Genomic DNA, 22,737 nt, shown 5'->3' on the forward strand with positions numbered 1-22,737 from the left:
CAAAAATAACTCGATATTTCCGAGGATTCTACGAAGATTTCCCAAGAATGTTTAGTGTCAGCCTAGGCATATTTTACTAAGATCCATTAGCATTTACTAAGAGCTGAGGAATGGCTGAAATGTTTATGATAGCTGAAACCCCCACCCATTCATATTTGAAATCAGTCTTGTTTGTTCTCAGTAATGTTACTGCTAATTCTACCTTCGGGTTAGGGAATTCTTGAAGTGAAAATCCTGCAAATTCTGCAAGACGCAATTCCTTATTTCGTCGTGGCAAATGTACTCGTGACCAGTGGTACATTCATTAACGACACCACAGGTTCCTACATGAGACTGGAATAACTTTTCACTTTGGCTATTTCAACTGAATCTCTTATTGCTGAAACGATTGCCCTATTTCGGTGTCCATGTGAGTTTTGTGAGGTCTTGTTTTGATATTTCCACAAGTTGCGGAGTCTCTCGGTGTTCGTGATTACTTAACAAATAAAGCGCGTTTGTTTATTTTAGAAACTGTTTCTGCGCCGGTGCTTGCAAGTGCGCCTAAATATGACAGAAAATACGACTGCACCCGATCAGTATATCTTTAACTCGTCAATTAATTTAAAGTTTAATACTAAGTGACCGTGTTACTTACTTTGTATGGTTACCCTGTGACCATACAGCTCAGTATTGTGCATTCGAAATTTGATAGCCATATTTCTTTGTTTAACAAGCGCTAAAGTAGGCTTCCTCCACTGAGATACTTTAGAAAAATGGTCGTGTTTAATTACCTTTTGTCTTATTTCATTTCCAGGTTATTAAATTTTAACAATATTTCGCAAATTAACAGCAAAACCTTTTCCGGTCTTGGAAAACTATTGATATTGTAAGTACTTTGGTCAATTTCCAACCTGTTTATTATAAAAGCAATTAATCTCGTGTTTTGCTGATACTAAAATACCACAAAAGATGCATGTTAAAGGTAAGTAAGTGGGTCGGTCAGTCTGTCAGTCAGTCATTCAGTCAGACAGTCAGTCAGTCTTTCAGTCTGTCAGACAGTCAGTCAGGCAGTCAGTCATTCAGTCAGTCAGACAGTCAGTAACTGCGTCAGTAAGCTTGTAAGTGAGTAAAGGCATTGTTAACCAAATACTGACACGCCATTACTGTTTACCATACAAGAAATATTTTGATTATATTTTTACATACATCTACAGTTCCTAGGTGTTGTTTGTTACACTATGTAACATATGTCACACCTTCGCACTAGCACCTATCACACAGCACGCACAACCATGTAATTAGCATAAAGCACTACCACCGCACATTTGTATAAATTACGCAGTCATTCAAATTAAACGGTCAGTTTTTCATATCGCAAACTGAGCAAGCAACACTGTGCAGGTCATAACTGGGAATGAAGAGATTACTTTTGAGTGAAGAATATCGTTGATCTAATGTTTAAACTAATTTTAGTTATTACTTCCTACTTTGTCCAGAATATGTTTTGTTTTCGTTAGGATGCTTGCAAACAACAATTTAACAGCAATCCCGCGCGACACCTTTAGGGAAACAGCCCTAAAAACCTTGTAAGTTTTCGGCAGTGAGGTATCAAGAGCTGTTTTACTCAAGTTTTCCTCTCGCAGCATTTTGAAACCAGTTGGTTTCTTTCTTTCTTTCTTTTTTTATGTAGTTTTTTTGCTAAATTTGGCATTTCCTAGCTGAGGCTAGGTTTGTATGGGATATGGGTTATTGTCAGCCACCAGTTGGTTACCTTGCAAAGCGACAACTTTAATAGAGCTACTTGGAGCAAAAAATAAGTAAACGATATTATTTTACCCCAATTTTATACTGGTGTCTCTTCTACCGGTCGCGTAACGACGTATTATAATTTTCAAACCCATTTTTCTTTGTGATGGCCGCACTGGGATCTTTTCATGCTGCTCAAATCATAGGATTGAAACTATCCAATCAACAACCCTCTGCATCTTCATTGGGTTTTGAATTTTGTTGCTGAACTATTGTTTTTATTATTCCATTCATTGGTCTTTTCAGTTTTAACCACGTTTTCAACTGTTGTTGTGATTGGTAGATTTTTTTCCAGCTGGCCCAGTTCAATTAAGTTGTCGCACTGTAAACGCTTTCTAAATTAAGTCATGTTGATGTATAAAAAAGCGTTACTGCTAAAACTAGACAGTTTTGTTCTTCTCCTGTTTCAGGCTTCTTCATAACAACAAGATCAAGTCCATCGAGCCAAAGGCTTTTCATGGTGTCGGCGCTCTCCATTCGCTGTAAGATAAACATTCTGGCGATGATGAAAAAATGTTTGCCTTTTAGCAATTTACTGTTGAATTCGATAGCATGCAGATCTTTAGACTCGCCACCAATAAAATTTGTGTATTAGGTAGACCCTAGAAGCAGACGACTTAAGAGGGTTTTTATCACTCACCAACCCTTTCTCAAATAATTCCAGATTTACCGATCTTTCTGCTTGTGGGACTAATTTTGTTGGAGCTTACCCGGGAATCGCAATTTTTACCATAGAGAAGTCGGCTGTTTCCAGAGGATCCGCAATTGTCAAAATTTGACACGCTTCTTCGTTTTATTTTGAAGAAAACTTAAGTAATTATTCGATCTTCTAACGGAGGTACTAATTACGCTTTGAACGGTAAAGAACCCGTCCTTTAATTTGCTTGCAATGCCGGTAAGCCCTAACCAACATTTTACAATAGATAGGGGTCCAGTTCAAGATATCAAAGACAACATGGAAAAATATTGTGCAATGGTGACGAAAATTTCAGTCAAATGTTCTATATATCAGCCCGCCTACATATACACAGTCCGCAAAGTTCAAATTTCAGATATTTCAAGCAATAGAACTTTTTCAGCTTCTTGACACCAACTCCTGCTCACTCAAATCTTTTTTATTTGTTTTCAGGACACTGTTTAACAATCCGTTACGCTTGCTTTCTTCTGGAATCTTCAATGAATTCACTAATGACACGAAAATGTACGTTGTGACGTAAATCTCAAATAACAGAACCTCTTAAGCTAACTTCTATTAATTAGTTAAATTAGAAAAATAAATTGGTTGATTATTTATTTCATCCACTTTTCTTTTTGGTGAAATTAGAATACAAATCTATTTTATCATAAAGAAGTAAAAGAAGAGCATGACATTAATTATGTATTTCGTTTCTTAGCTTAAGACTGGATAAAATGGAATTATTGTCCACCCACAATTTTGTCATAGATAGCTCACAAACTTGTTAAATATTAACAATAGCAGAAAGTAATCATCATCTTGTAAAATTCGTATCCACAATTCGTACAGATTATACTATATAACCGTTCGAATACTGACTGTCACTATGCAATTGCAGATCAATTACATGTGGTAAACTCCTGGAAATTCCACCAGGCAGAGATGCTGCGTCGATGTGAGTAGGAATATTAAAACAGAAATAAGTCCTGGATCGATCATCATCTCCTAACCTCTCCCAGAAAAAAATAACGAAAGCTCTCTAAAAGGACATGTGGTTACTGGATAGTGAATAACCACAATAGTGCAAAAAAAGTCGCAGAGTTTTGGTCTTATTGCGAGGTACTGTTTTCAAATTTGAGTGCTTGGCATTAATGTCCTCTGCATCATTGTGAGCAACATTAGGGACCTTTATACGATGCAAGGACGGGAAGGCCGAGACGGAAACGGCAGTGGACGCGGGAAATTTTCGCGTGTCCCGTGGTGTCGCCAAAGACAAAATGCTTAAAGTTGTGTAATTTTCGTATAACTCAATAACTCTAGCTTCACAAAAGCTTTTCATAACACCAATGACATCCCTTAGGGATATAATAGAAATATTATCCTGTTAAGCTTAAACGATGGTGAACAGACGGCACAAAACTTACTCTTCTTTATATATGTGAAGCAAACCTTCCTGATCTGTCGGTATGGATTTAATATTGAAAGAATCCAGAATATCCGTGTGCGTGCGAAGAAATTATGTAAACGATCTTTATATCGACCTGGTTCAAATAGCTTTTTGCCGGCAGAGCGTTTTAGAATCGATCCTGTCTGTAACTGAAGCAAATATTTATAATAAAACAAACATTACATTAAGTTCCACGGTAGTATCAAAACATAAAATAAACATCAATTTGCAAATGCACATTTTATTTGCTGGATAGCTGCTTTCAAGGCACGGCACAATCGTATTTCCAATCAAAACCTTTCGGAAACTGCTGAAAGTCCTGCAAGGTTCGTCGAAAACAATATTTTGGCACATTCGATGATAGCTGTGCCTGATTTTATGAGAAAAAAATATATGAAACCTCGTCTGCTCACCAATTAGTTCTGTAGTTCTGTATAGTTATATATTACTTTTTTTTTAAAAAAATCCAGCTCATTTTTCCTAGATTTGCTTTTGTTTAATCTTGATAGAGGGCCCCCCCCCCCCCGATCTGTAAACCACTTTGTAACAGCGCAATGTTGTTAGTGAGTTCATATGAGTCAGTACGTAGCTGTGTAGCGGCGCGATGCGGTTCCAATCGGTACCCATAATTTGACCCTTGCTCACCATAGAGTCTCCAGTAGCTCAGTGATCAGAGCATCCGACTAGATCACGGAGGGTCGTGGGTTCAAATCCCATCTGGGACTCGGAGTTTTTCCGAGTATACGTTTCTCCCAGAATTTACACTTAATAAATTTGGTAAGAATTCCAATAACTATGCAAAAACACAAGAAAATGGCAAACCCATGTACAGTACCTCACTGTATGCACTCGCTGTCGCGGACGCCATCTTGGGTAACCGAGCTAGTTATACGCATAAGTTGAGTCTATGGAAAGAGTCCTGGGTCACTTACCGTGGGACCCAGGTGCCATGAATGTGACAACAACTTGATTTTGTCACTTAAATTTGCCTGTAACACTGATCTCAGGCCAAAACAATTGGTTGCTGCAAAACTGGCCAGAAGTGCAAATTATGCTAGCAGTACTTTTTACGGAAAATCGATGAAAAGTATGCTCGTATTGACGGATTATGTCAAACATTATGCCAGCACAATCTATCAAAGCCTACTGCAATGATTTCAGCGCCTACAATGTAAGGATTTCATCCCAACCGTAGGGAGCAGCTCGACTCATGACACTGACTTGTTGTGCTCAATTAATGTTCTCAATGTGTAATCGAAACGGTTGCGTTGACCTTTACCCAAGCCTACGAATAAAGAACTGCAATATTCTAGATGTGGTAAAATAAATGCTTTATATAGTTTTATCATAGCGTCATGAGGCAGAAAACGCCTTATTGTTTTCAACGCAGAGGTCTTCGCGTAAGCCTCTTTTAGTTGATCTGATATGTGTTCTTTAGTTGATCTGTTATGTGTTCTTTACTTACTAACGGACCTGATGACATCACGGTTACTGGCCAGTAACCACAAAAAACTCCATCATCAATAATGGCCTTACCTAAACATTAAAATGTCAAATCAACGTGGCTCTGGAGAACAAAAGGGAGCCTGTAATCCTTTAAATTCTCACTGCATTTGCGTTCAATAAATGATTTCAATGAAGTAATTGGTGTTATTTTCTTTTGTTTTCTTATGTCCTCAGAAATTGTGCCCCCTCCACATCGTTTCACTTGAGAATTGCCGCTCCATTCTCTAACATTAAAAGCATTGGAAGTGCAGGGTTTTCGTGCAAAGAGTGTTCTGTTGGAGATGTTACCAATATCTTTTGCTATAACTGTAGCTTCTGTACGACTGGTCATTATAGTGACCGCAATGGACTCTGTCTCTCTTGTCCGGCGGGTATTGAAGAAAGAACTTAAATTTGTCCATAGAACTGATAAAGCTTAAATTATACGTTGGTTCAAATAGCACAAATTAGAAAAAATGCATTGTTGCAGTAATTATGCATGAAACCAAATCATACAATCAAGTTCTTAATTTCCTTTTGATCTCATAAGCAATGTGATAGTAAACTTAATTAAAGTTTTAATTAAGCCTACCTGACAATTGAGAGATTAAATTTAAACTTTGAAGCTAAAAGGATGAAATATGTCTTAAAATTTGTAGGAGGAATCAGCACTTACTTTATATTGGCTTGGATCAATACTGAAGTGACAATAACTTGGATCAGAATTCAAATTCAGTAAAACGAGTTTCAGCAACGTTTGTAAATCCGATTTTCAAGTTCCAAGGTTTCTTCTCTTTCGCTACGTTGATTTCAATAAATATGTTAATTATCTAAGACTTCCCTACGTCGAAAAATCGTACCCTTGTTAAATCTTTTGTGATAAAGTTACAACTGAGCATGCATACCATTGCATTGTAGGTGGTTTCTATCAAGACGAGATTGGGCAAATCGACTACAAGTTATGCAGCGTGGGCACTTACGTCCCGAAGGAACGTTATCCTGGAAGAAGCTCAACTGACTGCCTCGCATGTCCATACGGTAAGAGAAGTGTGCTCTTGACACTGATATTAAAAAGTAACTTATTAAGAAAAGTAACTTTACATTAAAAACTCGAAAAACCTGTCAGCCGAAATACAATTGCCATGGGAAGGTCAAGTTTTCTAACCGGCAGCATGTTATATCAAATTGTTTAGAATTAATTTTCGGATAAGTCGCCAAGTTATAGATGTTCAAAACCGGTGAAGGTTTCAAAAGCCTTTCCAGGGTCAGAGTGGAGTTAAAAGAGGATTTATTTTACACTGAACCCCAACTGAACAATTGCAAGCCCAATATGGCATTACTTCCAATGAAAGCAATAAAAAAAATTACAAACAAACAAACAAAGGAATGAATTAATAAATGAGAGTTGATGGTGCTTCCCAAAAAGTCAGTGAAGAGCTCATTGAGAAAAGCTTTTTGGAATTCGAAGTTTCTCATAAGGCAGTGGCGGATCCAGACTTTGAGCTAAGGGGGGGGGGGGGGAAGGTTTTGTTTTACTTGCCATGCCGGCTTTTCTTCCTTCAGTCATTTCTTCTTTTTTCACCCAAAATAAGGGGGGTGCCCTAGTTCCGCTACTGTAAGGTATATTTCTAAAGCTTTCAAACAAATTGTTAATTTCATATATCGGCAGGTACTCTTTCAAACGTAACCGCTGGTTATCGTGCCTGTAAATGCCTTGATAACGTTTATCGTGTAGATCGGTTTGGAGGGTGCTTGCCATGTTTAGAAACTGGTATTGTATGTAAGAATGATACGGCGATATTGGCGCCCAATTATTACTGGAAGTGGACCAATGCAACTGCAGAAGAATCTTATAGAAGATTTCTTGACAATATTCTCACGTTCAACCAAGATTACAACGACACTTATTCCAAGTTTAGTGGATCGCTACCAGCGCCTCTTAAATGTCCCCGTCCGGCATCCTGCAGAGGTGGCATTGACTCCGAATGTCAGGAAGGATATCGCGGAACCCTGTGTGCAAGTTGCACTACTGATCACTATCTTCGATTTAACACCTGCATAAAATGCCCCAATATGACAATCACTGCCCTCTCATCTGCCGGAGTGGTGATACTGTTTCTTGCGGTGTTCATGATGGTTCTTTGGGGCGACTCAAAGCATACAGATAATGACAGAACTGTCGCAGATGTCATCATGTCGTGCTTCAAGATTGTGTTGGGCTTTCATCAAGTTATCGCAGGGATTTTCTCAGCACTGGCACGTGTTCGATGGCCGATAACTCTGATCACAATGGAAAAGTATTTGAAACTTGTTGAAGGGAATATTTTGCAGTTTGCCCCTTTGAGCTGTATTCATCCTAGTTTTCGTTTGGATCCATTCTTAGAGTTTGCCCTAACAGTAGCAGTCAACATCGTGGTTGTTTTCCTGATCCTGTTTTATCTACTTGCAAAGCAAAGCTACATCAACAAAATGGAGATTGTCATGAGCGAAAAAGTGAACAAAATATCAAGCCTGAAGAAGTCGTGCTATCGAAATATATTTTTATTTCTTTTGTCATATCCAATGACGAGTAAGAAGATTCTTCACATTGTACCGCTGCCTGGGGTTTGTTTGAACATGTGTTTTACCAAAGACAGAAATGACTGTATTTCCATCCTGAAGGCCGATTATTCAGTCCATTGCTTTACCGCTCGACACGATGTCTTCTGGCGCATTGCTGCTGCGTTTTCACTGTACCCTATAGCCTTCCCGCTATTGGTGCTGATACTCCTTTACAAGTACCGGGGATCCCAGACACATGAAGAGCTCAGCTTTGGTTTACGAGTATACTTTGAAAACTATAAAAATACATACTGGTTTTGGGAGATAATTGAAATGTATTGGAAGCTGATGCTGATCTCGTTGATCCTTCTCTTTGAATCCGAAAGCCGTTCTCGCATCGGATTTTCCGTGGCCACAGCCAGTGCTTTTGGAATTGCCTACACTATATTCCGTCCAATAAAAGGGAAATTTGAAGATCGCCTCCAGACGTATGCATTGTGGGTAATATTCTTTGACGTTTGCCTTGGTGCAATTTATTCGCAGCCTGAAGTCAACGATGTTCGCAGTGAAAATGAATCTATATTTGTCGATGTTCTCTTTGTGTTCCTGAACAGCTCGGTACTTCTTCTAACCTTAGGTAAGTTCTGACAGATAACAATTTGCAGATAACGTTGCGTTGTTATTTACGGCAGCAAACGTGAACAATGTACATCCTACTGTTTCTATTTATCGAACAACTGCACGTGCACTGTTCTGTGGATAGGGGGAAAGAGGCAAGAAATCAGAGAAATTCTGGCGCTCTTAAGCCGTCCTTTCTTTTTCTTTATTTTCTCTGTCTTGTCAAGACATTTATTACTATCCTAGGGGACGGTCGTTGTTTATCGCCTTGGGGGCAGCGGGGGGGGGGGGGGGGGCGGGGTCGGAGGAATTTCGGCTAAAGATAGTTACATCTACCTGATCCTCCTTTAAATGTTATTTTATTGAAGTAATCCCCCCTCAAAACTATTGAGAAATTTCGTGATCCCTTCCACGTCTTTGCACACATATCCACCTTTAGACGTGGTTTAGCGTGGTCTGTACTCTTATCGACAACGATACGCGTCATCACAGTGATCAAAATGTTTTGGACTCAAGAGGTGCAGCCGTGTGAGTCCGCAACAAATTTTGACAACGGTAAATTAGCCAGTTAGATTGCGAGATTAGTAGCAATTGTGGTAAAAAGTAATATTTCTAACTATGATGTACTTACAGTACAATGAAGCTGCCATGGTGCATTCTCTTGATCGGTGTGTTCTGTTATCTGATCAGGATTGTTAGCAGAAGTTTTCACAGGCGTCCAATAAAGCATGACAGGGGGCGTAATTTAAAGCGAGGCCCGAAGGGCCAAGCCAACCTTGGGCGGTCAGGGGGCATAATCTCTCTGAAAATTTTGAAATTGTAGGTTGCCAAAGATGCGATTTCATGAATTTTGGGGGGCAAAGTGATACGGAAAATGAGTTGTTTAAGATCGTAAACGTAGCAAGTAGTTTCACCTTTTTAAATACTATTTTCTCCTTGAAACGTAACGTCTCAGTCTGTAAGTTTTTATTTATTGTCACAGTGTAGATGTGTGCAAGTTTTAATAACCAGAACAGGGCTAGGCGGCTACATTCGATTTTACAACCGGTGGAATTCCGCTGTTCTACTGAGAACCCTGCAACTGATGTCAGTTGACACACCAGCAATCTAACTATCCCAAGTGCTTGAAAACTGCAAAGTTACTTTTTAAAGTGCCAAATAGCCGTCCACCAAGCCTGTATAGGCATGTGACATTTAACGGTCCCCCTCCCCCCTTTTGAGCTCTCAGATATGACTGATCCCCCACTTCTGTTATCTTAAAAATCAAATGATCCTCCTCAAAATCCTATGCTCCCCACCCCCTCCCCTCCCCCGGCGATAAATAATGACCGGTCCACAATGTGCTTCTGATTCAATACAAAATTAAAGCTCGTATGATGCTTTAAAATCTTTACAATGATAATGTATCCATATGCCAACACCTGTTGCTGACAATCTTGTTTGCCTTTTTTAGGAAAGGGTATTCTCCACATGCGATACTTCTGCGGAAATGTTACTACTTGCTTTGTGCAATGCTTTCAAGTTGTTTATCAAAGCTGCAGGGATCTTCAGAGAAAAGCAACTCGCCGCAGAGAGAATTTCGCATCACTGTATCCTGCAGAGGCATCTATCGAAGAACTTACCCAGCCACTGATAGGTCACATTCAAGAGACTTGAAATTGGAAACCTGCTCTACAGATTAACAATGTTACTTTTGAGGCAGCGTGGAGATGTCCATGTAGTTGTTCGAAGACTTAGTTCCTTTTCCCATCTAATACTCAGTAGTGTGGAATGCTTGGAAACGACTCACCATCCAAGAGCAAAATTAAACATGTGTGACTATTAATTAAATTACATTGACTACTATACTTACTACGGTACTTTCTAATAGTTAACCTAAGACAACTGAATAGTGTTTCATTGGCCAGATGCATGAGATTATTTAAAAGTTATTACAGAATATTTTGGACATTAACAGTAAAACAGGCCATCTGTTTGAATGTAGAAATATAGTTATTTAGAAAACCCTCTGCAACGAAGCGCGTACTAAAGCTGTGCTTCTATAACTCGAAAGACAAAAAAAACAAAATCAACAGGAGCTGTTGACAATTTGGTAATCGAAATAAAGTAGTTTTTATTTATCTCAGTGTTTCCTAAAAGATAGAGAACACATTTTATAACATAGCCAATCAGAATCGGGTAATTTTTTCATGTACACTATTATGGGTAATATAAGTTTTGTAAGTAATGTTGTTATTGTAAATAATTTTCGGTAATCACGGTTATAAATAATGTGTGCTCCAATAAAAAAAAAAGACCTCCTTTTTGGAAAAGAAAAATTAAGGTTTATTTCCCAAAATTAACACGTCAAGAATACTAGAGCGGTTTTCAGTTGAGTGTCGTAAAATCAAAACCTAAGCAATTACTTACCAATTAGACTACTCAGTCAATCTCAAACCCTAGTATAACCAAAACCAAGGCCAAAGTCAGATTGCCTGATTACTTTCGACACTCGATTGAAAACCGCTCTATGTGAGGCATACATTAATTACCAGGACATCTGGTGTGCATGTTCTCGTTACATGGGAATTCGTCCACACAAACAAATGTCGATTTCTATACGTGGTAGTTGACTCGGACTGCATTCTTATCAACTCTTTAATGTGGTCACCACGTCATTACGGTTACTTTTTTGTCCCTGCGAAATACCCTTACATTTCTTATAAGAGAACCCCGTTAATGCGGCCACGCCGTTAAAACGGCCAAAATCCGAGCCTCTATAATCCTGTATAATTTTACCCAGTTTATATGGCCACTCAAACCAGTTATGTGCGTCTTTCCATTGTTAATATTGTATGTACCGATTTAAGTTTAATTAAATCTTCATTCCGGAGGCTTATTAGAGAAAAGTTGTTTAGAAGCACCATTGAAATATTTCTGTTAAGTCGACGTCACTCAGTTTACACAAGACCTGAAATTTAACCCTGCCCTGTTAATACGGTCGCCCCGATAACATGGCCAAATTTTCATGGCTCGTTGGTGACCGTATTACCGTGGTTCCACTGTAGCCTCATATTAGTAAAATAAACCTCATTAAAGTTCTTTCCATACCAGGTCTTGCAGAATATCTTGGAGCAGCTTCGGCTAAATATCGACTACACTTGGAAATAGCGAAAAAATGGATTTCTTCAAACTCGCCCAGAATGAAGCTCTACGTACTCTAGTTACAAACGTATTGTTTTTAAGTCCGATAAATCAATTACTATTGTTTACGCAATTTTTTCTTTTGATGCCCCAAATCGGCCAAAATCGATCGAAAATGGGCGGCATATCTAGAGGCTCGTAAACTGAAAAGTAAAAATCGTTATTACAAACTCATGATTGCACGTCGCGTTTGTACTCAGTTCCTTTTTTGTATATTTAGAGCTAAATAGACCACGATTTGATGAGATATAAAATTTTTCACGAATTTTGTAAATGCGCAAAGAAGTGTAAGAAAAAATTACTTAGTCTGCACGGTACGCAGTCTGCATGGTCTGCGTTTTGCCGTGACCGGCGCGATTCGAACGTGATTGTACGAAATAAGTGAACAAGTTTGATGCAAACAAATAAAATCAAGCAATTTTAAAACGTAATGGAACTTGACTCTTGCTTCTAACTGATCAATTTACATTTTGGGGGAATGTTTTTAGGGGGTTGGCTATGGAAACTGTCAGTGCAGTTCAGTTGGTTTTCACTGATGAACATGCGGTCGACATGTGTAATTTAATGCAGCGGGCTGGTGGAATGTTAAGCATTTCTTCTTTTAGAGGTCTCCAAATCTGGATCCAGCTTCTTTTGAAGGTTGAAGGTTAATCCAAGAAAACGACTCTGCTATAAATATAAATATTCAGGTAGGTATCGCTATATAAAATATACTTCAAGTTAGCAAATTTCACCACAGGTTTCCCAAGCCCCTTGGGAGCCGGGAACATTATTATATGACAATGCGAAACAACGTAAATATAAGAGTTTGAATGGGAATGTAACGATCGTATGTAACTGTTCGCAATATGGAGAATAAATTGAATAAAAACGACTTACATCGACCTCTCTGTGTATTCACCAATATTGTTTATCGTTGCGGTAATTAATATCCCCTCACCCACCGGATTTGCCGGTAATTTAGACCAAAAGGCCGGGTCACTAGGCCATTTTTAATCGGTCGGGGCACGCAACTCAGTATGTGACTGTTGTGGCTAAATGTAACGAAACGAGTGCCTTATAGAATTTGTACGGGAAATTAACCTTAGGCCTAAATATGAAAGCTATATAAAGCTATGAATGTGCAAATAAACCTCACTCACATCAACATAGGGTTGTTTTTGTGTCTATGATGCAATTTGAGCGCAATTTATGTCCAGTGTAGACCGTTTTGTTTTTTTTTGTGACAGATTGTTGCGATGTCCTTGGTTGGCGTCTCCCCACATAAAGCAAAGCAAGGGCGGGGTCTCGTGACTCTCACAAACCGCTCTCATATCACAAGGCAACGCCATAAAAACACCACAGCCATAAGACCAGATAAATTATAAGGGGGGCTAGTCAATACACACATAAGCCCCCGTGAGGCGAGAGGAGAGACTTAAGATGGAAGGGATGGCAGTTAACGAATCGTGGTTAAAAATCGTAATATTTCGAATTCAAGAGCTACATGTTCCAACGTAGATAATGGAGGGACGGTCGCGAGATTAGTTTTCTCTTAGCATCTGGATCTATCCCATGATCTTCTAAAGGTCGTTTCGGCCTCGAAAACATTTTAGGTTCTCAAGAAGTACAAGGAGATTTAAACTTTTCTGTGTCTGCACCGTTCAATAATTTGAAAAAATTAAAGGATCCAAAACACCGGTATGATTGGCTGATTCAAAGACAATCGCGCGACATGATTTCGCCTCACGGGGGCGAGTGTGTGTATTAGGGGACTGGCGACAAAATTTGTCTTTTGCATCCCTTACACAGTCTACTTTGTACGCGTGGCTGGCGTTTCGAATTGGCCAATGTGAGTGCAGAATGTAACATGATTACGATCACGCTTCAACGGCCGTAGTCGCCAAAAAGCCGAGCGCAAGGGAAGATAAAAGAAAGCGACTCTTGTTTGAAATCTCTCTGCCTATAATCGCGGTACGGTCGCCGTGACTAGTTGATATGATGGGGAATTAGAATTACAGAAACGTTTGGACTGCGTCGGCAGCTACGTGAAACGCTTGGCTATTTGTAATTTTGATGTGGATACAGATAAATTAACCCTCGTAGCAAGTCTGTGAAACTAAAATTTGGAGGGTTAGCCCTTGTTCAGAGGTAAGTTTACGCTCGAAACGTCAAATTACGTTAGGCGGTTATTTTACCAGGAATCAGGACTTTCTTGATGTTTGTTTAGCGGGTTCAGCTGACTTTGGCATGGGTCAGAGAGGTTTAGAAACAAGGAGAAAAAAATGCCAAAAAATAGAAACTTGGATGTGTGATTGAGACTCACTTAGGGACGTTCATGGAGGAAAGAGGTTTCTAAATGGTGTGATATGGGTGATACTAACTGCAACTTCGAATTAACGAAAGGAATTACTCCATGTGCGATTCTTCTGGCAAGTAGTTTTTCTGTGTCCGTTCCGATGTTGCAGTTTCTCTCACCAAGGAATTGTGTTTCTTAAAATCAAAATGGTAGGATAATTCAAGAGATGGTCCCTTTCTGCCCCAGGAACAGAACTTTTCGATTCACGGGCGTACTTGATATAACAGAATACGCGATGGACAGGCAATTAGTCACTAAACAGTTTTAATTTCTGGTATAATTTTATACACTGATTTGATTTAACATTGGTTTATTAATCAAAACCGATTTTAGGTAAGTTTGGCACCATGCATATTATACATGTATGTTTTATCTTCCCCTCTTTTCTAATTGTGACGACTGTGACTTACATGCATTGCAGAGGGGAATTCATCAGACTAAGTTTATCTTATAAACGCTACACATTTCTTGATTACTGTACTTTCGTCATCGCGAGCTTCACTAGTGTATCGTAGCAACAACATCAAGGCAGAAAAACATGATATGATCCTCGTTGAAAACGCTGACTTCTAATCTGACAGTACCCATCATCTAATAGATAATAAAATAAAAAACATGTAAAAATTCCGGAATCAGGAATGATAATACAATAACAATATCAACAATTTAATTCTGACAGTTCCCTTAATATTTCTTGCCAGCTACCTAGCTCTAATTTTTAACATATTTTTAAACGATTTAGAAATAGACGACTTGGATGACGTACATCATGGTTAGTGATCACTCCGACAATTCAGACATGGCTTTACAGCAGTTTTTAGATTGGACACGCGACAATCAGTGACATGAAATGCAATACATCCGAGTGCAAAGAATTAATTTTTAGGAAAAAGAACCATGCTACTGATGTCAAGTAAAGTATAAATCAATTTGAAAACTTAACTATTCTTGGTGTCACTTTTCAATCCAATTGTAGGTTTACGGAACACAAAAAGACGAAAACTGTCTGAAGTCAATAAATGTCTATATGTACTTAGGGGGCTTAGAACTAGGAAGAATTTAATCAGGACGAAACTGATTTCCCTTTTAGCTATCGTCCATTCAAAGGGTTTTATAGCCTTCACATATATGGAGCAAGTGAAGCTGATCTGAATATTGTTCAATCCTTTTTAAAAAGGTGATATAAGAGACGCTATACTTCTGGCTTGTATAACGTTCATAAATTTTGCGGAACTCCTCTCCGTTAAGAAGAGAGAAGATTACGTCACTACGGTCGCATAGCTCCGTGCGAAAGTATCCTTTGCCATTTTACTGTCAGCATTACTCTGTCTTAGTGGTTCAAGAGCGAAGGGTCGCAATTTTCACATTTTGGAAAATGACTTTTGCTTGGACAATGTCTCGGCTGGCATTGTATAAGTAGTACTTTTATTGCTAGTAGTATTCATGAGAGGACGAGTAAGATTCCATAAATATTAGAATGTATATTGTAAAGTTTGAGAGTAATTTTCTTTTTTCTTTTTTTCCATTGCTTCTCGCGTACAATCGATGACACAAACCGCAAATACTTTTGCTACGTTTCTGTGACATTTTAAACAAGTCATTCCAATTCTCAGGTTTTCTCAATTCAATTCATTTCTGTAAACTACATTGTTATTTTAAATAGTTTGTGCAGTAACAATTATTATTATTATTATTATTATCATTATTATTATTATTATTATCATTATTATTGTTATTATTGCTATTACTATTATATCATCAATCTGGTATTTATTGTTCAACCACTTATGATATCTACACGGATTACCTTTAATAATGATGGTATTTCGGGCGTTATACCAGATAAGGTCCACACCGAAGTTTCTAAGATCAATGGAATATTTTTCATGTAACTGAACTGAACTGAGATTTGTGTTAAAGAATTACACATACAGTATAATATGATGTACTTAATGTGGCTTAAAATGAGACAGAACAGAAAACCCTGAATTTGTGAAATTCAGGACACAAGTCGGTAAACAGCTAAAAACTTGAAAGAAAATCGCACAGTGACAAAACCTTTTCACTTCACCTCTGTAAGCTCTATTTTTGTCCTTTTAACCCTGACTTTACAATAAATTATATTTATACCCACTAAGGGACTGATGGAGCTGTCTTTCTGTTAAATATGTATTTCAATGTTACTGAGTTTCATTTTGTTCCGCTGTCAGTGATAGAAGAAAAAAATGACCTATGCTGCATTTTTCAGTACACCGAAGGATTGACAGTGCCAGACAGATGTATTTTAGGCAAGTCTGTTTATTTTTGCCAAATATGAGCTTTAACTGAATAAATTGGCCGACATCTAGTCTTTCATTGACAAAATTTAGTGCACATATCAAACAATAGTACTTTCCGAGGATTTGTAACTGTACCCTTATACGAGGTGACATTAACTCGACAGAGTCAGGCCGATGTTTTCAAGTTTATTCCAGTGCAATCCGTCTTTATCTTTTCCAAATCTGCCAATCAATGCCCCCTTCCGGCTTCCTTGCACATTTCGTTTGAGTTCTTTTGCAGCTTTAGTCCGTTAATGTGTTATTTCAGTTCGAACAGCTGATAAGCGCGTAAAATAATTGCGTAAACTTCGTAGATCTAGCCCTCTTGATGAGGTTGACCAGGTTTTCTTTTGCTTAACTACTTACCACCAGCAGCTAAACTGCAGAGTCTAGGAGCATAGATGCATAAGTTGTCCCTATCTCTTAGTATGACGCGGCCGTCTGATACCGATTTCAGTTCATACTGTATCGTCGCATCCAAAACGTCAACCACTTTCAGAGAGAAATATAAATGTTAACTGTGATTACAGAGTAAATAACCCGTTAATCTTATCACAATCTAATTTAAAACAAAACAATAAGTAGGTGCTCGAAGACGCTCAAGAGTTTCTTGGTTTTCTGTTATCTCTTGGGTAGTTAACGTGAAATACTTATAACATGAAAATTTATAAGCTTGATGAGATAATTAACCTTCCTCTTTCGTATCTACGACAACAACTCAGCGAATTATTTACTAAATCAAATATATTCATGAATCATTATAGGGAAATATACCATTTATTTATATTGCAGTAAAAATATCAAGCCATCGTTATCTTTATTGCTCTCAACAGCTAAGCAGCAGGAACAATATGCCTTTCGCAACTGTACCAGCCAGGGTCGACTATCACGCACAGAAATCGAAAGCGAAATATCTAATTATTTTAATATAAATCCACTTTCGACTAGTAAATTATCGAGTTCCTCTTCAACCACGGGAGGGGGCGTACTCTGTTAATGTTTGGGTAGGGGTGTGCCGCTGGGACACTCAATCACTTAAAGATAATATAACCTAACTTTATTTAGTAGAAATTCTACTAGTATACTAATACAAATGCTGCAATCTGATTGGCTGAACTACTCGTATACTATCATTCATTAGAATGCAGTAGCTGTCGGTCGTCCACGAAATGCGACGTTTTTATCGTTTTTCCGAAGTTTTGGAAGAAAGTTTGGATGTAAATGGATAATTAAATTCCTGAGAAGACTAAAAGAAGGGGACGGATTCTTGACTTTAAAGACTTGAAAATATTGAAAAACCGGTGCGCGCGCGTACAAAACTGCAAATTTACCGAGGACGATTCAATACGTGCGATTTTGTTAAAGCGTAAGGTTCAATAATGCGTCGAAAAGTATTTGGAAACCATTATTTGCGATAATTTAAGTTAGAATTCTACTAAAACAATTAAATTATTCGCTCTCGATTTCTATGAGGCGATAGTTGATTCGGCCTACGGCCTTATCAACTATCACCTCATACAAAACTCGAGCTCATAATCTAATTGTTAATTATAGACGGTTTTTCCATCAGTCAACAAAGTTACTGGACTAGACCATGATCAGCTTCCTTTTGCAACCCTCTCCTGGACTAGGCCGCCAGAATCCATACCCTATCCTAGACCAGCTTTTTTCCATGCAGAAACTTTATCACTATAGTAGTCAAACATACGCTAACTAAACCATAACCAGTATCTTACAAAGTCACTCCCGAGTTTCAATGTCTATTATAGAACCTCGAGTAAGAAACCCTGTTCTACACAATTATTTATACACTGGCCACTTTTCCGATAAATTATACCCCATTCTAGACCAAAACTGTCTAATTTCTATAGCGGCACATACTCATATATCTTATCAAGAGAAAATTTTCTCTTGATCTTATATATGAGAGTACCGGGGGCTCTTCCCTTGGGCTCTTCACGGACACTTTGAAAACGCAAAGAAGCTGCCGCCATTTCGTTGACAACCGACGGCTTCTAGGCTACTCACTATCTACAACAGAACAGATAGTAAGCGACGTAGCCGATAAGAGAACGGCGTTCGTAATGGAAAGTTAGTAGATTTCTACTAAAACTGGATAGAAACAGGGTGAATTTCTTCAATTTCTTAATCAGATAAAAGTGTTTGGTAGCTGTTATCTTTCAGTCATTCGAAGATCGTCTTGATTATTTCAAGATCGTAAACATTTCTCCTCCACAATCAATTTAACTTAAACGGTATTGCTTTCATCACGTATTATATTTTGCAAGCTTGAATCTTTGTTTACATCCAAACTGATTCTTCTAAAATAAGCGATGAGGGAGTCTGTAGAAAAGCAAAACAAAAATACTCGAATTTATTGATCCCCTACTTGTATGGCAAAAATATATTTTACAATAACTGTCTAATTTCTCGCGCGCTGATTGGCTCATTTTTACCATCAATAAGAGTACAGTCGGATAAAATTTTAATTTACGCAATCTTTCAAGTTAAACTTTCAGCTGTCAAACTGTCAACTTTTTAATCAATGAGATTTTATGGACTTTTTTAAGTAGCAAATCAAAAAGCTAGAAAAGCTATTGACAATGCTCGCGTCATTTTGAATAAAATACACTTATCTTTGTTTACGGCAAGTTTACGGCGTCTTTTCCCCTCATTTATTCCGGGCATTTGACCATTCTGGGGTCTTGTTATTGTAAAAAACAAATTAACGTCTACTCCGTTTAATGCGGAACCACTCGCCTGCGGCTCGTACTTGGTTCCACAGCCACTTTGACAATGTTATGACGCAATTTATCATCAATAAGAGGACAGACGCATAAAAAACTGACGTCAATTTGTTAATTTATGAATTTATCATTCATGGTGAAAAAAAAGGACAAAAAAGCTATTACGACAATAAAAACATGAATGCATAAATTCTAACTGTAAATTTAACGTTCGCTTACCGGGGGTTAACGTAACGCTCATATTTGCTGGTTTTCGAGATGGTACAAAAGGCCAAGGGTACACTGTGGCTTTGGCAGTCTCATTGTGTGAACCTGTGAACAAATTCGGTAATACTGTTACTTTTGTAGGTATCTCAGGCCTGTCAATATTGTCCAGCGTACAAAACAGAGAGTAATTTTTTAATAGCAGAGAGTAAATTGTAGGTCTAGATATTTGGGATATGACCTTATTTTAAAATTCTTTGACTCGTAGAAGTAGTAAATTTGTGTCGTGACCTCAAATCTTGTCATTTACCTTTGCTGAGCTACATAACTCGGTGGGTGTAACACTTATTATCTTATTCTAACAAGCCATGGGCTTTTTTCTATAGGCTCGGAGTTTTGCTTCATTCCTAAGGGGTATTCTCAGAAAAATTGGGTGGGAGTATGCGGCCCTTTTCGCAAAACCCTCACCCTATTAATGACCAAAATCTGCGATTTTCCCTACCCTATTTATGACCTGATCAAAATTGGATACCCTATTTATGACAGTTGCGGCTGACGCAGTTGCCCTAAACGTAATTTATCATGAAGGGCTTTTGTGTGTTTATGGTCTTATCGATAACGATGAAAAAGTAGCTTCTTCCACCCAATTTACGACTAGAGTGCAAAAACCATACACTATTTATGCCAAAAATGGCCAAAATCGATACCCTATTTATGACCAAAAAGGTTGAAAAACCATACCCTTTGGGGCCGCACATACCTATCAAGCCAAAATAAGGGAGTGCCCTCTCCCCCCCCCCCCCCCGTCCTCTGGGTTTCATTCAAACGAATACGACTAGTGTCACGAATATCACATATCTGCAGAAAACGAACCATGTTATTTCATTTATGAAGAAATACAAATAAGAGACAAATAACGGATAAACAACGATCAAATTGTTTCACTTATCCCAAGAGTGCTCTATATACAAAATATGCAAAACAAAATAAGAGACAGTTATATAGCTAGAGACACCATTATGTTGCCAATTATAAGAAAACCTCTCATTGATTGCATTTGGTGTTTGCAATTATCTGTTCCTTCGGGATTTATGTGAATATTTCCTTATTTCTTTTTCTCTTGGCGAGACTGAGGAAATGCACGAAATTTCACGCGCGTTTTGTCAAAATTCTTATAATTTCCCAGGCCTCAAAGAGGAGTAAATCATTTGGTTACATCATAGGTGACAAATTACGGTCACAATCGTGGGTGTTTGACTACTTTATTGTTTCGAGAAATTTCGCGCCAAATGTTACCTTGGCATTTTTTTTAATTTCACATTTGAAATTACCAAACGGTCTTGATAGCACAAATGCAACAATTATCTTAAATGTAAAAATTATTTTCTCTCCGTTCAAACTTAGCACTATGTTTAATACTAAAGATTTTGTTCCTGATTCTGTTAAATCACGTGTTGTTTATCAGTTTACATGTGCGAGCTTTGGAGCTCGTCATATTGGTGAAACCAATAGGCATTTTAACACACGTATTAATGAGTATCTCTTTCGGGACAAAAATTCCCACATTTTTAAACGTCTTAGTGCTTCTAAAGGTTGTAGGGATAAGTGCCAGCACGTAGGAACGAATCGAAAAACGAGTATATTTTCGGCTAAGATCGGACCCTGCATATACTGTGACTAAAGAGATTAGAATTCCGACTGACAAGTGAGAGCAGGAGGAAGAAATGGTGAGTTTATAAGAGATGAGATCAAACTTATGATGAAAGCTATTTTTATTATGAGAATGGCGGGAGAAAATTACTTCATTAACCAAAGTGATTAATAAAAGCAAGTTGTGATTTAACACTGAGCTGAAATTGAGATCAAAATATTAGAGGTATCTTACCACAAAGCCTCAAGTTTTTGATTTCCACTCCAGCGGGAAGTCCCGCAACACTAGTACTAGACCAGACCAGAAGGCAATGGGTGATTGCAAACAGCTGCTGACTTCTTAGCATCGCCATTGTTTTAAAAATCCAAGGGCTGAGAACAAAACCTGCGAGTAGAAATTCAAGATCTAATTTTAATCAAGGAACAACTATAAATATTCATTGGGGCAAATTAAGATCCATGCATATTGTATCCTGTGTTACGAAAAGGAAGTATTGTTTTCAGAGTGGTTTGAGAGTATAAGCAGGTTCGCAATTTGAAATCGACACGTAGAGAGTAGGTCTTCATTTTCATATACCTGGCCTCTGGTTAACAAATCTCTTACCAGTGGCGCATCCAGACTTTGAACTAAGGAGTGGGGGGGAGGGGGGCGGTTTTGTTTTAGTTGCCCTGCCGGCTTTTCTTCCTTCAGTCATTTCTTCTTTTTTCACTCAAAATAAGGGGGGGCGGGCCTGGGTCCCCCGGACCCCTCCCCTAGATCCGCCACTGCTTACGATAGTTCTTTTCATCTATCAACCGATTTTCAAACCAGATTGAAAAGCAAAGGGAAAGATAACTTTTAAGCTGATGAATTTGTTGCTGTTGAATACTTTTATTGGTCAATGCGCTTAAAAGCTACACCCAGCTAGTTATCAGGGATGCCACTTGAACGAAAAGAAACAAAGATTTCAAATAAACATATTAGGTTTAAGAATTCTAACTGGCGGGAGGCACACCGTATTTACATGTGTGAAGCAGTTGAACTAGGGTCTAGCGAGACACAACTCTTGTATAGTAGTCGGAGCAGGACCACTCGGCCACGCTGCCTCCCCATGTAGCTCAAGAAAGCAACCTGTATTTCCGTCAGCTGCTGTTGTTCCCGCGGCAGGCACGTGGCGACAGGTGTGGTTTGTTTTTAAAGCTAAATAACAGGATTCGCGTATTCCTACTTTCAATTCGGTCGTGATCTCAATAGTTATGGACTGCCCACTGTTTCTAAATGTTAAGAATTTCAGAGAAGGTTTATCTTGTGTCGTGGCTGCAGTGAACCTAGCGGGTCCCCTGAGGTTTCAATAAGCAATGGGCTACCCTGGTTAAATAAAGTTACTGACTGACTGACTGACTGACTGACTATCCCACTTACTTACTTACCTACTTACTTACTTACTTACTTACTTACTTACTTACTTACTTACTTACTTACCTAAAGTGGTTTCGTAGGACAATACCTACCTTAAACGTGCAGATGTAGCTTTCGATGAGCATTCGATACCCCTTCTTCTTATATGAAAGAAAAACTTCAACAAGCAGGAATCGATATCAGTTTTTACTTAAGATGTTCCATAATTATCCTTATTATCCTTTTATGGAAATTTAAACACAATAGTAATATAGTAGTAAGTAGTAAATTTAGCCATTGGCTAAATTTACTTCGTTCCATCAATTAACATTTAAGGGCGTGTGGTGGGTTCCCGGCAAAATATTAA

At 38.3% G+C, this 22,737-nt stretch overlaps 3 protein-coding genes across 3 annotated transcripts in view; 2 read left to right on the forward strand and 1 right to left on the reverse strand.

Annotated features, from left to right (window-relative positions):
* LOC145494289 (uncharacterized) overlaps nt 1-808 on the forward strand; it is a 25,070-nt gene extending 24,262 nt beyond the window's left edge. Inside the window, exon 5 of the mRNA XM_081477125.1 lies at nt 794-808. Coding sequence (XP_081333251.1) covers nt 794-808 — 15 coding nt within the window. The remainder of the gene's footprint in view (nt 1-793) is intronic.
* Nucleotides 809-948: 140 nt separating this feature from the next.
* Nucleotides 949-10,653, forward strand: LOC145460113 (uncharacterized). Its single transcript, XM_081447468.1, has 9 exons — nt 949-961; nt 1,698-1,707; nt 2,196-2,267; nt 2,915-2,986; nt 3,360-3,416; nt 5,550-5,785; nt 6,312-6,431; nt 7,063-8,571; nt 10,006-10,653. The coding sequence occupies exons 1-9, from the start codon at nt 949-951 to the stop codon at nt 10,206-10,208; spliced, it is 2,292 nt and encodes a 763-aa protein (XP_081303594.1). The 3' UTR covers nt 10,209-10,653.
* Nucleotides 10,654-12,824: 2,171 nt separating this feature from the next.
* On the reverse strand, nt 12,825-22,515 carry LOC145486909 (uncharacterized). The gene is made up of 4 exons (XM_081465622.1): nt 21,228-22,515; nt 19,358-19,450; nt 16,758-16,883; nt 12,825-14,664 (listed from the first exon to the last, which is right to left on the reverse strand). The coding sequence occupies exons 1-4, from the start codon at nt 21,343-21,345 to the stop codon at nt 14,597-14,599; spliced, it is 405 nt and encodes a 134-aa protein (XP_081321748.1). The 5' UTR covers nt 21,346-22,515; the 3' UTR covers nt 12,825-14,596.
* Between the last annotated feature and the right edge of the window lie 222 nt (nt 22,516-22,737).

Source organism: Orbicella franksi, chromosome 1, assembly GCF_964199315.1.
Source record: "Orbicella franksi chromosome 1, jaOrbFran1.1, whole genome shotgun sequence".
NCBI classification, from domain to species: Eukaryota; Metazoa; Cnidaria; class Anthozoa; order Scleractinia; family Merulinidae; genus Orbicella; species Orbicella franksi.